The sequence below is a fragment of the Gastrolobium bilobum genome, unplaced genomic scaffold, assembly GCF_033153095.1.
Source record: "Gastrolobium bilobum isolate Gb01-03AN ecotype WA unplaced genomic scaffold, APGP_CSIRO_Gbil_v1 utg95380, whole genome shotgun sequence".
Classification (NCBI taxonomy): Eukaryota; Viridiplantae; Streptophyta; class Magnoliopsida; order Fabales; family Fabaceae; genus Gastrolobium; species Gastrolobium bilobum.
This window is the reverse complement of record NW_026895431.1, coordinates 1-16,083: the sequence shown is the minus strand read 5'-3', so window position 1 is coordinate 16,083 and position 16,083 is coordinate 1. Positions and strand designations below refer to the sequence as shown.

Here is a 16,083-nt window from a genome sequence, read left to right as displayed (position 1 = left end):
TTGGTTTTAATTGAGGACCCCATGTTGCTGATAGCGATGAGGAAGATTGGGTAGAAAAACTACGTAAGGAATAGGACGAAGAAGAAGAGGATGAGGTCTTTGTTATGGTTGATGGTGATGAGGATCCTCTTTGCCCAACGTACTCTTTTCCAAAAGCCTTGCATTTAGAAGGTTGCAGACCTTGGAGACAGGCAGTGATTGTTAAACTTCTGGGGAAGAAAGTTGGAGTTAGATTCTTACTCAATCGTTTACTGAGAATGTGGAATATCTCAAGCACATATGAGTTCATTGGTCTGGAGAATGACTACTTTTTGTTCCGATTTTCAAATAAGAATGATTACTCTCATGTTTTGGAGGATGGTCCTTGGATCATAGCTGATCATTATGTGGTAGTTCAACGGTGGCGTCCATTTTTTAATCCTTATGATGATGAGATCAGAAAGCTGGCAGTTTGGATTCGTATTCCAGGACTTCCTATTGAATTCTATACCTCTCATCATTTGTGGAATATAGGTAGTATTTTTGGTCGCACATTAAAGATTGATAGGAACTCTATCAGGAGTTGTGATTCTGGTGAAGGTGATATTACAGAGAGAGCAAAGTTTGCTAGAATTTGTGTCGACGTTGATATTAGGAAAGGCTTTTTGCCCAAATTCCGTATTGTTGATCGTATCTTCCACGTTGGATATGAGGGTCTCCACTTAGTTTGTTTTGCTTGTGGAAAGTATGGGCATAGAAGGGATCAGTGTTCCCATAGTAATCTTCAACAAGATATTACGGCTTATTCTTCTGAAGTTTCTGACTCGGTGGTGCATAAGCAGCCGGAAAAAGATTCTATTTCGGCGAAGGAGGAACCGTTTGGGAATTGGATGCTGGTGCAGCGTAACCGTCAAGAGCATAGCACAATCAAAGATCAAGGAGCATAGCACAATCAAAGGAGGAATCATTACCATCGGGTAGGAGACAAGTTGGCGTTGTTAATAATGCAGCGTTACGTAATAAGGCAGTTTCCAATTCTCATCCTAATCACAGACAGGTCATTCAATCAGGTTCAAGATTTCAAGCTATTGCTGAGTTGGCTCAAAAGGATAATAATATCTTAATTATTTCTGATTCTCCAGTGATTGATTCAATCAGCATTGAATCTGGTCTGACACAAATTAATCATGGGGAATTAATTGCTCATAATGAAGAACCGTTGGTGAAAAAGGATATTCAAATGGAAACAGTTTCTCCATCTGCTAACCTATCAGCGGGCAAGTCGAGAAAAGAGGTCCAAAGTCAAGGAGTAAAATTCAAAGAGAACCAAAAGAAGAAAGCAACTGCATCATCTGCTAAAGTTCATCAGCTGGTCCAGAATGCTAATATTAGCAAAGGCAGATTAAATGCTTCAAAAGGTGCAGAATCTCAAAAGAATAATTTTAAACTTGATTCTCAGAAGAATATGTCGGAGGATTTCCAAGATAGACAAATTGTCTTGCACCCTTCTTTATCTAAATTCCAGAGGAAGACGTCTCATGTGGTTAATGATCAGCAAGAGACTCTTCCTTCTTCTAGTGGCTTGGATAATGGAGGTAAACATGGAAGACCACCAGATGCTCTTACGTTAATGAGGAATTTTTATCAAACTCACAAGGATTCTATCCCTTTGGATAATTTGGACGTTTTGGGTGCGACTTCGGTCTATACCAATGCTCTTTCTTAGGGCCGGTTTCTGTTCGGATAAATTTAAGATTGTTTTTATGAATATTTTGACCTGGAATTGTAGAGGGGCTGGAAAAGGAGTTTTCCGCCTCTGATTCGGGATCTTTCTCATAGATACAGTATTAAAGTTATGGCTTTGTTAGAAACCAGATTGAGTGGTGTTATGGCGGATAGAGCTATTCGGCGTCTTGGTTTTTCTGGTCACTTTCATCGTGATGCTGTTGGTTTTTCTGGCGGTATTTGGGTGCTTTGGAACACTGATGAAGTTTCAGTGGATGTTCTTTTTCTCATCACCAACTTGTTCATACTAAAATTTGTTGGGTAAAAGAAAATAGAGAGGAGTTCATGACTTTGATTTATGTAAGTTCGCGAAGACAGGAACGTATTCAGCTGTGGGAAATTCTGTCTTCACTGTTTGATCAGTCCATGAGGAATGCGGCTTGGGGGATAGCAGGTGATTTTAACACTTATTTGTATGAGTATGAGAAGCTAGGTGGTAATGGGCATAACTGGAATAGCATGAGGGAATTTCGTGATTGTTTAGATGAATGTAGCTTGTCTGACATTGGCAATCAAGGTCCTATTTTCACTTGGCAAAGAAGAAATCTTCAGGAACGTCTTGATAGGGTTTGCGCTAATGATAATTGGAACTTGGTTTTCCCTAACCGTGTGGCTTTCAACTTGCCTTTCTTTGGCTCAGATCATCGACCAGTGTTATTATGGGAAGGTCAACCTGCTATTTATCCGAGAGGGGAGCGTCCTTTCCGTTTTCTAGCGTCCTGGTTAACAGAGAGCACTTTTCATGAGGTGGTTAATGGATGTTGGTCAAACAATTTCGTGTAAATGGCATAGAAATGTTTATAGATTGCATGATTTGCATAAGGATTAGAGGTATTGATAGATGTCATTTCAGATTAATGCTTCTATGGAGGGATGGCAATAAAGGAAATTACTTGGTTTCAAAGATCAAATTGAATTTGCTCTTTTTTTCTGTTTGGAGATAATTAAAGGATTGCTCTGAAAAGAAAACTGTATGATTTGCATGCAATATAGGATTAAATGGAGGTATCTCAGTGGGATTATGGTGGTGATGACGATGAAAGGTTAGTGTTAGCATCATCCGGTGGTCATAGCCAAAGAGCGTATTAACCAAACTTAGTTACAGTCTTGATAACATTAGCAATGGGACGGCTGACTTTAAGAATTCAGGTGGTGATACATGGTGATCTTCAGCAAATCAAAGGAACCTCTTTGATATTATCCGGATGAAGGAACACACCTTTCACAAAAGAGATGCGACTCATAATTATCCCAGTGAGTGATTGGTTCGCTCATTAAGCCCATCCTGGCATAGGACCAAAAGTGATACTCTTTCTTCCTTACTGTTTGGCATAATACTCATCGTGTCTAAAGCATGCGCTTCAATAACTGGAAAAAAGCCACGAACTGGAAAAGCCGGTTTAGGTAATGGATCACAGATTTTCAAAGAAAGAAACAGCCATTTCCATTAAAACCTGTTGATCACCAATCCAAACTCCCTCCGAGTTTTTCAACATATCTATGTGATTCCTCCTACGTCTGGCAACCGTCACAGAATGAAAGAAACGCGAGTTCCTATCTCCAAGAGCAAACCAATTCAATTTCGATCTTTGAAACCAAGTAATTTCCTCTTGAAGATAAATCTTGTCTAGTTCCCTCCATAGATCCTTTTGCAACATCTCAAGGCTATGACTGTACTGATAACTAAGACATCTATCAATACCTCTAATCCTTGCATGCAAATCATTCTTTCTTTTCAGAGCAATCCTATAAACATTTCTATGCCATTCCGAAGCATTAATCCGAAATGTCTCCATAGCATGCATCCAGTTTACATTGTTTGACCAACATCCATTAACCACCTCATGAAAAGTGCTCTCTGTTAACCAGGACGCTAGAAAACGGAAAGGACGCTCCCCTCTCGGATAAATAGCAGGTTGACCTTCCCATAATAACACTGGTCGATGATCTGAGCCAAAGAAAGGCAAGTTGAAAGCCACACGGTTAGGGAAAACCAAGTTCCAATTATCATTAGCGCAAACCCTATCAAGACGTTCCTGAAGATTTCTTCTTTGCCAAGTGAAAATAGGACCTTGATTGCCAATGTCAGACAAGCTACATTCATCTAAACAATCACGAAATTCCCTCATGCTATTCCAGTTATGCCCATTACCACCTAGCTTCTCATACTCATACAAATAAGTGTTAAAATCACCTGCTATCCCCCAAGCTGCATTCCTCATGGACTGATCAAACAGTGAAGACAGAATTTCCCACAGCTGAATACGTTCCTGTCTTCGCGGACTTGCATAAATAAAAGTCATGAACTCCTCTCTATTTTCTTTTACCCAACAAATTTTAGTATGGACAAGTTGGTGATGAGAAAAAAGAACATCCACTGAAACTTCATCAGTGTTCCAAAGCACCCAAATACCGCCAGAAAAACCAACAGCATCACGATGAAAGTGACCAGAAAAACCAAGACGCCGAATAGCTCTATCCGCCATAACACCACTCAATCTGGTTTCTAACAAAGCCATAACTTTAATACTGTATCTATGAGAAAGATCCCGAATTAGAGGCGGAAAACTCCTTTTCCCAGCCCCTCTACAATTCCAGGTCAAAATATTCATAAAAACAATCTTAAATTTATCCGAACAGAAACCGGCCCTAAGAAAGAGCATTGGTATAGACCGAAGTCGCACCCAAAACGTCCAAATTATCCAAAGGGATAGAATCCTTGTGAGTTTGATAAAAATTCCTCATTAACGTAAGAGCATCTGGTGGTCTTCCATGTTTACCTCCATTATCCAAGCCACTAGAAGAAGGAAGAGTCTCTTGCTGATCATTAACCACATGAGACGTCTTCCTCTGGAATTTAGATAAAGAAGGGTGCAAGACAATTTGTCTATCTTGGAAATCCTCCGACATATTCTTCTGAGAATCAAGTTTAAAATTATTCTTTTGAGATTCTGCACCTTTTGAAGCATTTAATCTGCCTTTGCTAATATTAGCATTCTGGACCAGCTGATGAACTTTAGCAGATGATGCAGTTGCTTTCTTCTTTTGGTTCTCTTTGAATTTTACTCCTTGACTTTGGACCTCTTTTCTCGACTTGCCCGCAGATAGGTTAGCAGATGGAGAAACTGTTTCCATTTGAATATCCTTTTTCACCAACGGTTCTTCATTATGAGCAATTAATTCCCCATGATTAATTCGTGTCAGACCAGATTCAATGCTGATTGAATCAATCACTGGAGAATCAGAAATAATTAAGATATTATTATCCTTTTGAGCCAACTCAGCAATAGCTTGAAATCTTGAACCTGATTGAATGACCTGTCTGTGATTAGGATCAGAATTGGAAACTGCCTTATTACGTAACACTGCATTATTAACAACGCCAACTTGTCTCCTACCCGATGGTAATGATTTCTCCTTTGATTGTGTTATGCTCCTTGATTCCTCCTTTGATTGTGCTATGCTCCTTGAACGACGGTTACGCTGCACCAGCATCCAATTCCCAAACGGTTCCTCCTTCGCCGGAACAGAATCTTTTTCCGACTGCTTATGCACCACCGAGTCAGAAACTTCAGGAGAATAAGCTGTAATATCTTGTTGAAGATTACTATGGGAACACTGATCCCTTCTATGACCATACTTTCCACAAGCAAAACAAACTAAGTGGAGACCCTCATATCCAACGTGGAAGATACGATCAGCAATCCAGAATTTGGACAAAAAGCATTTCCTAAGATCAACTTCTACACAAATTCTAGCAAACTTTGCTCTCTCTGTAATATCACCTTCACCAGAATCACATTTCCTAATAGAGTTCCTATCAATCTTCAATGTGCGACCAAAAATACTCCCTATATTCCACAAATGATGAGAGGTATAGAATTCAATAGGAAGTCCTGGAATACGAATCCAAACTGCCAGCTTTCTTATCTCATCATCATAAGGATTAAAAAATGGACGCCACCGTTGAACTACCACATAATGATCAGCTATGATCCAAGGACCCTCCTCTAAAACATGAGAGTAATCATTCTTATTGGAAAATCGGAACAAAAAGTAGTCATTCTCCAGATCAATGAACTCATATGTGCCTGAGATATTCCACATTCTCAGTAAACGATTGAGTAAGAATCTAACTCCAACTTTCTTCCCCAGAAGTTTCACAATCACTGCCTGTCTCCAACGTCTGCAACCTTCTAAATGCAAGGCTTTTGGAAAAGAGTACGTTGGGCAAAGAGGATCCTCCTCACCATCAACTGTAACAAAGACCTCATCCCCTTCTTCTTCGTCTTCTTCCTTACGTAGTTGTTCTACCCAATCTTCCTCATCGTTATCAGCAGCATGAGGTCCTCCATTAAAACCAATAAGAGAATCTTTATATGACACCAACTTCCTGTTAGATGAATCACCTGACTCCTCCTTCTTTTTTCCCCTGTTGCTAGTCACATTCACCTGGATCTCCTCCTCTGCCATGTGATCATCCATAGGTTGATCTTCCATAGCAGGGCCTTTAGGTTTTTTGTGCTTCGATGGAGAAGATCTTCCTCCTCCGCCGTAGCATCTCTCGCCTCCTTGCCGGTCTCTCTCTCTTTACTCATCTCTCCGTCTTAAAATTAACTTTTGATCACCTCCTCAATTTTATGGTTCTATGATCTCAGTAGTCAATTTATGTCAATTATCTACAATTTGATTTTCGATTTTAAGTTAGAAATGTACAGTGTTTTTTTTTTTGCTTTGAAAGAGAACTCGCTACTTTGCATCATTTTACTAAAAAAACGCAAATTAATTGAATAATTGAAAAAATCATTACGTCTCTTTACAGTTACCTGTTTATGTATGTGTTATTCTTCATGCATATATTAAGGGCAAAAAAATTAAAATATTACTATTTTAATAATAATTACGGATAGGTGAAAGTTTGGATACTATTTTCAAATATGTAGCAATCATTCATGCCCAAAAAGGGCGGGACAATTCACGCCCAAGTTAGGCGTGAATAATTTACGCCCAAAATAGGCGTGACAATTCATGCCTAGGCCAGGCGTGAATTCCTTGGCCTATAAAACCCCCCAAATTTTCACTTTTCCATCTCACACCTTCTTTCTAAAGTTGGTCTGACTTCTCTCTAGATTATTTGTGGAGCATTTTGTGCGGCAAAGCCCTGTCGAACAAGTAAGTCTGCATATCTGCTTTATCAATTTTTTAAATATAATATTATACATGTTATAATAGTAATGACGGGGTATGAGTGTATTATTTTCAAAATCACCTTTTTCTTTTGACCATTTAAGCATCCGTATACATTAAACTTTCGAAGTCAGTTTTTTTTTTCTTCACCCAAAAACAAAAATTGCCTTTTCGAACAATGATTTAGGTTTTTTAAGGGGAGGCTAAGGATGGATGACGAGTCCAATTTTTTGGCCCGAAATATAGTTTGAGGTTTCAAACGGTTGCATCCTCTTTTAGGTATTTGGGCCTATTCACCTTCAGCTTTGACCAAAAAAACAAAACCGAAAAACTTCATAATCAATTACTTTGTAAACAGGTCGATCGAAGCCCATAAAAATAAATAACAAAAACAAGCTACTTCACCAGATACTTTTGGCACAGATGTTGAGGAATTTGGGCTCTGTAATCAAAGATTTTGAATTCGAGCCCTAGAAATAAATAAAAAATTGAAAGAGTTGTTCCCTTTAATAGAGTTTGATAAATGTTCCAAGTAGATATAATCCGAAGGATGAACAGGGAAATTAAAAAAAAAACTTCTAAATTGAACTAAAATAAACGTTAATAAATGAAAACAAACTATTGAATTGTTTGTATTTGTTTCAGGCTAATTTTTTTATTTTTTTTATGTTTTAGGCCTAATTTCAATTTAGTATATATGCCAAGAGATTTAATATTCATTTCTATATTTAAAATCACACAAAAGATATATTTTTATAAATAATAAATATTCTTTCAAATTTTATCTTATATTCAGTCTAAAGAGTAACAAAAGATTATCATTTCTTTAAACAAAAAAAAAGATTATCATTTCATGTTTTTTTTAAGCTCATGCTTGTTTAATTATGATAGAAATTCAGTTTAAAAAACTTCCAAACAAGAAATATTTAGACCCTTCGTTGACTATTATGGATTTTATCAGTTGAGTGTCAATTAACAATTCAAGAGGTCATAACTTTATCAGATAAGAAATCTTTAGACCCTTTGTACATATTTTAATTAGAAAATTTTGAAAAGCTTATGATCAAATATTTAAAAGGGGACCTTTGGCAAAAAATAACTTTAGTGTGAAAAAAATCCATTTAAACGTACCTATATCTTATAAATTATAAAAAATATAATTATATTACATTTATATAAGTTACATTCACATTCTGAAATATTGGTCTTATTTATGTTTAATGACTCTAATTTACAAGATATATGTGTCATTATATGCAAAATAGATAAATGATTAAGATTTGATTAAATTGCCCTCCAAAAAAAGGATTTGATTTAATTTTTTCTTAAATCGGTATAAGTTGATTATGTCCCATAAAAAATATATTTAAAATTTAATAATGATCCTTACCACAAAAAAAAAATTAATAATGATTTGTTTTTAGAGTAAATACTTTTTTTTGTCCCTGGCAATTTTCACGAGGCATATTGTAAGAGCCCCAAACCCTGTAGCATGATATTGTCCGCTTTGCCCCGCGCACAAGCACCGTCGAGCTCACAGTTTTGTTTCTTGGGACACCCCACAAAAGGCCTCACACTAGAAGAGGTATCCACACCCCTATAAGGCATGCTTCGTTCCCCTCTCCAACCGATGTGGGACATTACATCCTCCCTCACTGGGAATACAGCGTCCCCGCTGTACACACCGGTCCAGGGCCAGGCTCTGATACCAAATGTAACAGCCTCAAACCCTGTAGCATGATATTGTCCATTTTGCCCCGCGCACAAGCACCGTCGAGCTCACGGTTTTGTTTCTTGGGACACCCCACAAAAGGCCTCACACTAGAAGAGGTATCCACACCCTTATAAGGCATGCTTTGTTCTCCTCTCCAACCGATGTGGGACACTACACATATTTTAGTCCCGAACAATAAAAAAAGCTCATTTTAGTTCCTAATATTTGAAAAAAAGGGCCACGTTCGTCCTTCCGTTAGTTGGCATCTGACGGTTCAACTAACGAAGCACACGTGGACCGTTACTTTGCTGAGTCACCGTTAAGTATGCCAGCGTGGAAGTAATACGACGCCGTTTTGAACATGTCTTATGTCTTGTTGGAGTTTTGGAAAGTTGAAGGTCTTATTTGGTCCCTGACAAATTTATCGAGGTCCTATTTGGTCCTTAACACTAAAAAACCATCATTGCAGCAAACCTTTCAAACCACCATTACAGCAAACCTTTCAATCCATCTTGAGTTTCCACCCTAGAGACATCAAATGAAGCAATTTTAACAGATAAAGAAAACACAAAACAAATGAACATATAACAAATGTGACTATAAAACCAACAACGTAAATGCAAGGAAAAACATTCAGCTTCTTATACTGAATAAAGGAAATCTTAAATTTGATTGGGAATGAAGGATGAAACATTTAGTTAAGAAAAGTGCACGAAACGAGAAAACCAAAAAATATCCATAAAAGGGGAAAGAAGATATGGTCAGTGAAGAAAAACGCCTTAGGTGAACCAACATTGACCAGCAACATGAGTTCTTTAGTAAAAGAAAATAACACAAACCTATATTTGAATGCCTGAACATAATATTCCATAAGCACAGACCCTCAAATATATATGATGCAAGATCAACATCCTATGTTCTTTGGCAGGGGAGGCTATGGATGTACTTTCCTGTAGTGTGAGTGCAAAATATTCTGGAAATGTCATAATTAAACTCTTAATCAATAACAATAAACGATTCCACACTTATAATACACACATCCAGTCTGTTTGTGCCCTTCAAGTGGATAATATGCATGTGTATGGATACATGCACATAGGCATACTTAGCTATGCACAGGAATAATTGCTCATATGAACTGCACACTTAGTACTATTTACATGTCAATGAACTTCATCACCGAAAACAGTTGGGAAATTTAAGTTTTCAAGCACTTAAGAATTTTGAGAGAAAAATAATGAAAACAATAACAAATGCATATTTAAAATGTACCCAACAGAAAATATAAGTTAAAAACTCAGATCTGTACCAGTAAAGTGATGATGGCTTGTCCACTCTCCAATTAATGGAACGCGTCCCTTTTCGAAAACTATTGAATGCAATTGGAATGTCCTCAACAAGGGGCAAGTCATAAAGCTCCTTGACTACTTTTACATCAGCACTCCACAACTCTACCTTCTTTGAAAATCTTCCACAAGGTACAATAAAAGAGTATGGCCTGTGAATTGAATAAATCAAAATGTACTAATGATATGGGGAAGGGTCCATAGAAGTATAAACAACTGGTGGACCAATATCCTTTGTAGTACAATCCAAAGAAGCTAAAACAAGTTGCGAGGTTGCATAGTAGTCAAACAAATCTTCATCATATTCATCCTTCAGTAAATCCTGAAATGTTCTTACTTGAATAATGTTTTTCTCCTCATTAGACTGAATTTTTGGGCCACTGGGAACCAAAGGTTTATTTGGTGGAGCTCCACGGGATGAAGGAATGGTGCAAACTAACAATGAAGAGTTACCTACCCAAACATAATTATCAAAAACTGCATTCAAATGTACATTAGGTGACTGAAATAAAGGTCTAGCTTTCCCTGTTTCCACATCCGCAATCCATACTCTGAATTTACTACTATCATTGTCCTCCTCATTCACACGAATGCTAAAGGATAAATGGCATCCATCAGGAGACCAAGTTACAAAATTTATCTTCGCACCATCAGGAAAACCATGCACCTCCGCCTATGGGCCCAATGTACCATCAGGAAGAATTTGATGGATCCCTACACCGGTGTAGAATGACATATGACTCCTAGAATTGCAGTTTCCATCAATACGTACACCAGCTTTACAAGAATTTAAGATTTCCTTTATTCAGTATAAGAAGCTGAATGTTTTTCCTTGCATTTACGTTGTTGACTATACTTCCTTGCATTTACGTTGTTGGTTTTTTAGTCACATTTGTTATATGTTCATTTGTTTTGTGTTTTCTTTATCTGTTAAAATTGCTTCATTTGATGTCTCTAGGGTGGAAACTCAAGATGGATTGAACGGTTTGCTGCAATGGTGGTTTGAAAGGTTTGCTCCAATGGTGGTTTTTTAGTATTAAGGACCAAATAGGATCTCGATAAATTTGTCAGGGACCAAATAAGACCTTCAGCTTTCCAAAACTCCAACAAGACATAAGACATGTTCAAAACGACGTCGTATTACTTCCACGCTGGCATACTTAACGGTGACTCAGCAAAGTAACGGTTCACGTGTGCTCCGTTAGTTGGGCCGTCAGATGCCAACTAACGGAAGGACGAACTGGCCCTTTTTTTCAAATATTAGAGACTAAAATGAGCCTTTTTTTATTGTTCGGGACTAAAATGTGCCTCGTGAAAATTGCCAGGGACGAAGAAAGGTATTTACTCGTTTTTATTTGAATTTTTTTGCTTTAATTTAAAACGTTGAAAATAGAAAAGTTAAAAGAAATTTATAAAGGGAAAAATGTTTGTCATTTTAAATGACATAAAGTTATGTCATTTTAAGAGAGAGATAGACACAAGAATTTTTTTATTTAAAATTTAAATTAATAAAAATTACTCATTTTCTCTCTCCCATAATTTTCATTTCTTGTGTTTATCTCTCTCTTAAAATGATATAACTTATGTCATTTAAAATGACAAACACCAAACCCATTTATAAAAAGAGAGAAATGAAAAACCAATAAAAAAAATAAAATGAAGTAACTTAAAATAATTTAAAAAATGAAAATGAAAAATACTATTTAATAGTTCTAGTAGAACAATTTTTATTTTTTATATAAAATCTATATAAATTAAAAAATAACACATTATTTTACCAAAAGAAAGTAAGCCATCCTTAATTAAACATGCTATTTTAATAAGTAAGGTTAAAATATTTGTGGATTTTGTTGACACGAAGGGGGTGTTTGTTTCAGGTTTTTGAAGAGGATTACCGGTAATCCTTTTTTGGTAAATGTAATTACCACGTTTGGTAGAAGGAATAAATTACGATTCCCAGATATCCAAGGATTACCGGTAATTTGATTTATAAAGAAAAGTCACTATTCAGATTACCAAAAATAATATGGTAATTCGGAATACCAATCAGAATACCAAGTAAAGGGAAAGCACAATAATAAATTTTAAGACAAAAATACCCCAATACACATAAAAATCTAGACCCAATCTATCAATTACAAAAATAAAAATAGTTTGGGTTTATTTTTGTAAAATAACCTCATATTCCAAGTCATATTTCGTTCTAAACCAAATATGGAATCAGTAATTTTTACCCAATATTCCCGGTAATATTTTGGCGAACCAAACACCTCTTTCGTAAGATTCCAGGTAAACTCAATTTCTACTGAATTCTCATTAATCATGATTTCCGGTCACCAAAAAATTTCTCTTGTACCAAACACACCCCGAAGAGAAACTGAAAGGCAAAGAAAAGATACCAATCCAAAAAGAACAGAAAAGACGACACCGGAAAAAGGCTCCTAACCGACCCGGTTAAATAGCAAAAACGATATGATATTAAATTTTAATCTATTGAGATTTAGAATGTTTTATTTATTTTCCCGTAAATTAAAAATTAAAAAAGAAGATGAAGAAGAAGTAGAGCTCGCCGAGTTTAAAAAAAACAAAAACAAAAGATAATAGAGCAGCCTCGGAGACTCTAGGAAATTGAATTCATTCTGAAACGCCCCGTTTACAATTTCAAGAGCGAAAGAATTCTGATTGAACGGGGTGTTTTTGATCTCAGAACAATTCAAATTTCATCAACATAATTATAAAAACAAGGTTAGGTTAGATCTTCGATTTGGATCGTTGATCTTTGGGAACAATCATCAATTTTAGGGATTGAGGAATGGACAGCATAATGAGCAAGCTACGCAATCTGGATGCGTACCCTAAAATCAACGAGGACTTCTACAGCCGCACGCTCTCCGGTGGCGTAATCACCCTCGCTTCCTCCATTCTCATGCTCTTGCTCTTCATCTCCGAGCTTCGTACGCCTCATTTTCGTTTCGTCGTTTTGCTTTATTGTTTTTTGCGTTTTGATATTCTCCTGTTTCAACTCATTTTTGTGTTGTGTTTGACGCTGCCTTCAGGATTGTATCTCCATGCCGCAACGGAGACCAAGCTTGTTGTAGATACTTCTAGAGGAGAAACGTTGCGTATCAATGTAATGTCCTTTCCTTGGAGTTCCTTTCCCTTGAACATTAACTCTTCAATTTATGTATATATATTTTTTTTTCAAATAATTGTTGTAATTTTTGTGTTACGTCATTTGCGTATCGTAATGTGCTTCGGTTGGTTTGCTATATAAATTTATTGATCCTTGTGCTTTTGATGTTGAAAGTGCAGTTTGATGTTACATTTCCTGCACTAGCATGTTCCATACTCAGTCTTGATGCCATGGACATCAGCGGAGAGCAGCACCTAGATGTAGTATGTATCATATATATATATATAAACTCTTATTTTCAATTACGCGCTTGAGCACCTCGAAATTAGTCGTTTTGGTGCAGTAATATATAATATGTAATCAAGTTATACTTTATCTTTGTAATATTTTGAATGCATATTCACCTTCGTCCTTTTGATCTCTTGCCTGTTCCCTAGTTTCTAACATTGTTATTTGTCTTTTGGTGTAACTCTCAGAAACATGATATAATCAAGAAAAGATTAGACTCTCATGGCAATGTGATAGAAACAAGGCAAGACGGAATTGGTGCTCCCAAGGTTTGTTTCAGCAAAAGTATTTTTGTAATTCGTTGTGTTCTTATATTGGATTGTTGCTTACTGCTGTTATTTGACTCAGGTTCTTTTCTTTTTAATTTCTTTTTCTCATGTAGGAAACATCTTATCCCAACTAGTGTGGGATAAAGGTGATGTTGATGTTGATATAGGAAACTTTTTATTAAGCTTTAGCAAGTTTGACTGGTTGAACATGTTAACGTGAAATTTTCTCTTTAGAAAATGAGCTTGTACCACTGGTTAGTTATCGTTTACATTTAAGATGCAATTCTTTTTCAGTTTTTCCCTTTTTGAGATTAAACTGGCGATGCTTTATCTAGAATTTCTTCTTAAACTATAGTTTTAAGAAATTACATCTTCCTTGCTTATGTCGTTTGTAGACCATTTTCTTTAAATAACTGTTTATTTTCTCAGATTGAAAAGCCCTTGCAAAGACATGGAGGCAGGCTTGAGCACAATGAGACTTATTGTGGTTCGTGTTATGGTGCTGAAGGGGTATGCCTGGTTTAAAATTACGCTTAATAAGGATGTCCTAATTTAATGCCTTATTTATGTATTGATTACTAGAGAGAAGAGAAGAGAGTAGAGACTGTTCTCACTACATTGCATACTAAAAAATCTGGCATTTGTTTCGCTATTGTTTGCTCCCAAAAATTTAAAGGACCATATATCTGTTCTGATGAGCAGTTTTCAACTAGGCAGCATTAACAGTCAAGTCCCTGCAGTTTTCTTCCTTTCATCTAACATCTTAGTTTTTCCTTTTTGGGTTTCATAATGATGGATTTATGTGCCTTTAATTACAATGTTCCCAGCATCACAAGTTTGATGCTTACCTGAATCTTGCACATGTTTGCGTATGCAGTCAGATGAGGACTGTTGTAATAACTGCGAGGAAGTTCGTGAAGCATATCAAAAGAAAGGTTGGGGACTTTCAAACCCAGATTTAATTGATCAGGTCTGTCCATATGACATCTTGACGTTTAATTCGATATTATTCCTGAGCTTATCAAACACGATTTTGTTGACCCTAACATGTTAAATTTTCCACTGCAAGCAAACTTCATACTTTTATATATGTTTATAGAACTCCCAAAGTTCACAATTTTTTGGCCACACATATATTACAGAACAGGTTATTTATCTGTAAATAGTGAAGTCTGTATTTGTGATCCATTTGATCATATTGGTTTGGTTTACTACTCAATTTTCAATATAGAAGAAAATAGTTTTCCTGACTCATTATTGTGAAATGTGAAATAAACTGTTATCCATAAACTCATTATTTTGTAAAGCAGTATTGCTGATGAACAACCAATTCTAGTTTCATCCTTTTGCTATTAATGAATGATGAGTTGGTTGCCACACCTAATATCCTGTGACATTTGCGTGGAACTGTGGATTATTATTTTGACACAAAGTTACACATGCAATTTCACATTATGGTGTGGAATATTTTTGGATATACAACTGCATTTAGAACTGTTCAATTATATATTTCTAGGCTTCTAGCTGTTGTCCTATCCAAGGAGAACTAGATTACATTAATCCAACCATGAATTGATTATTAAACCAACTAGAAGAGCTCACTATGCTTCAATAGCCAATTCAGCGTTGCAGTAAAAAGTTTGGCTTACGGCTTGATCATGTCACTAGTAAATTGAAGGATGGAGTTTGTTTTCCTTCGTGATTTCACCTTCAATTTGTGTATGCATGGCTATATCTACAAGTTTATTCAAATATAACTGGCTATATATGCTATATAGTTTTCCCCCCGAATATTTAGCATGAATATCTTGTCATATTTCACTTAGCTGTATCTTGTTACCTTCAACAATGAGTGGGCTTATCCCCTTTCTCATCTATTTAAATAACTCTTGCTTTTCAAAAGGAATCTTTTAATGTAAGATATGACCTGTCACTTTGTATTCACTTTGGTGAATTTTAATTGCAATTTTTACTGCTAATAATTTATAGCTTTTATGAAATATCAATAGAAAGGTAGTAATATAATACTCTATTATTTTTCCCAAGAAATATCTTTTATCATTCTTCGTATTTCAAGCCACTAACTTGTCTATAACATGTAATACAGTTAAGTCACCACATCAACAGATTAACTTTCGGTGAGTATTTCCCTGGTGTTGTGAATCCTCTTGACCGGTGAGCTCCTTATACTCTCTTAGCCTCAGATGAACAATTTATCAAACTTGAATATTTTATTTAGATACGTTTTGACACTTTCTTCATTATCAGTGTGCATTGGACACAAGAAACACCAAGTGGGATGTATCAGTATTTTATTAAGGTTAGTATTCCAGATCTCTGCGTACTTGTGTATTACCAATACTAAGTTTTATTATGCATAGA

At 36.1% G+C, this 16,083-nt stretch overlaps 5 protein-coding genes across 5 annotated transcripts; 3 read left to right on the top strand and 2 right to left on the bottom strand.

Annotated features, from left to right (window-relative positions):
- Positions 1–104: 104 nt before the first annotated feature.
- LOC133310864 (uncharacterized) lies at positions 105–2,029 on the top strand. Its single transcript, XM_061511872.1, has 3 exons — positions 105–882; positions 990–1,681; positions 1,769–2,029. Exons 1-3 carry the CDS (start codon positions 105–107, stop codon positions 2,027–2,029), a joined length of 1,731 nt encoding a protein of 576 aa, XP_061367856.1.
- Positions 2,030–2,130: 101 nt separating this feature from the next.
- LOC133310857 (uncharacterized) lies at positions 2,131–2,547 on the top strand. Its single transcript, XM_061511863.1, has one exon. The coding sequence runs from the start codon at positions 2,131–2,133 to the stop codon at positions 2,545–2,547; it is 417 nt and encodes a 138-aa protein (XP_061367847.1).
- Positions 2,548–3,176: 629 nt separating this feature from the next.
- Positions 3,177–4,283, bottom strand: LOC133310849 (uncharacterized). Its single transcript, XM_061511852.1, has one exon. The coding sequence runs from the start codon at positions 4,281–4,283 to the stop codon at positions 3,177–3,179; it is 1,107 nt and encodes a 368-aa protein (XP_061367836.1).
- Positions 4,284–4,413: 130 nt separating this feature from the next.
- Positions 4,414–6,264, bottom strand: LOC133310841 (uncharacterized). Its single transcript, XM_061511845.1, has one exon. It carries the CDS (start codon positions 6,262–6,264, stop codon positions 4,414–4,416), a length of 1,851 nt encoding a protein of 616 aa, XP_061367829.1.
- A 6,559-nt stretch (positions 6,265–12,823) lies between these two features.
- Positions 12,824–16,021, top strand: LOC133310873 (uncharacterized; the record flags this gene model as incomplete). Its single annotated transcript, XM_061511879.1, has 9 exons — positions 12,824–12,965; positions 13,068–13,141; positions 13,324–13,407; positions 13,621–13,701; positions 14,131–14,211; positions 14,579–14,752; positions 15,584–15,616; positions 15,809–15,876; positions 15,970–16,021. Coding segments are annotated over exons 1-9 (789 nt in total), but the record flags the coding sequence as incomplete, so codon positions are not given.
- Between the last annotated feature and the right edge of the window lie 62 nt (positions 16,022–16,083).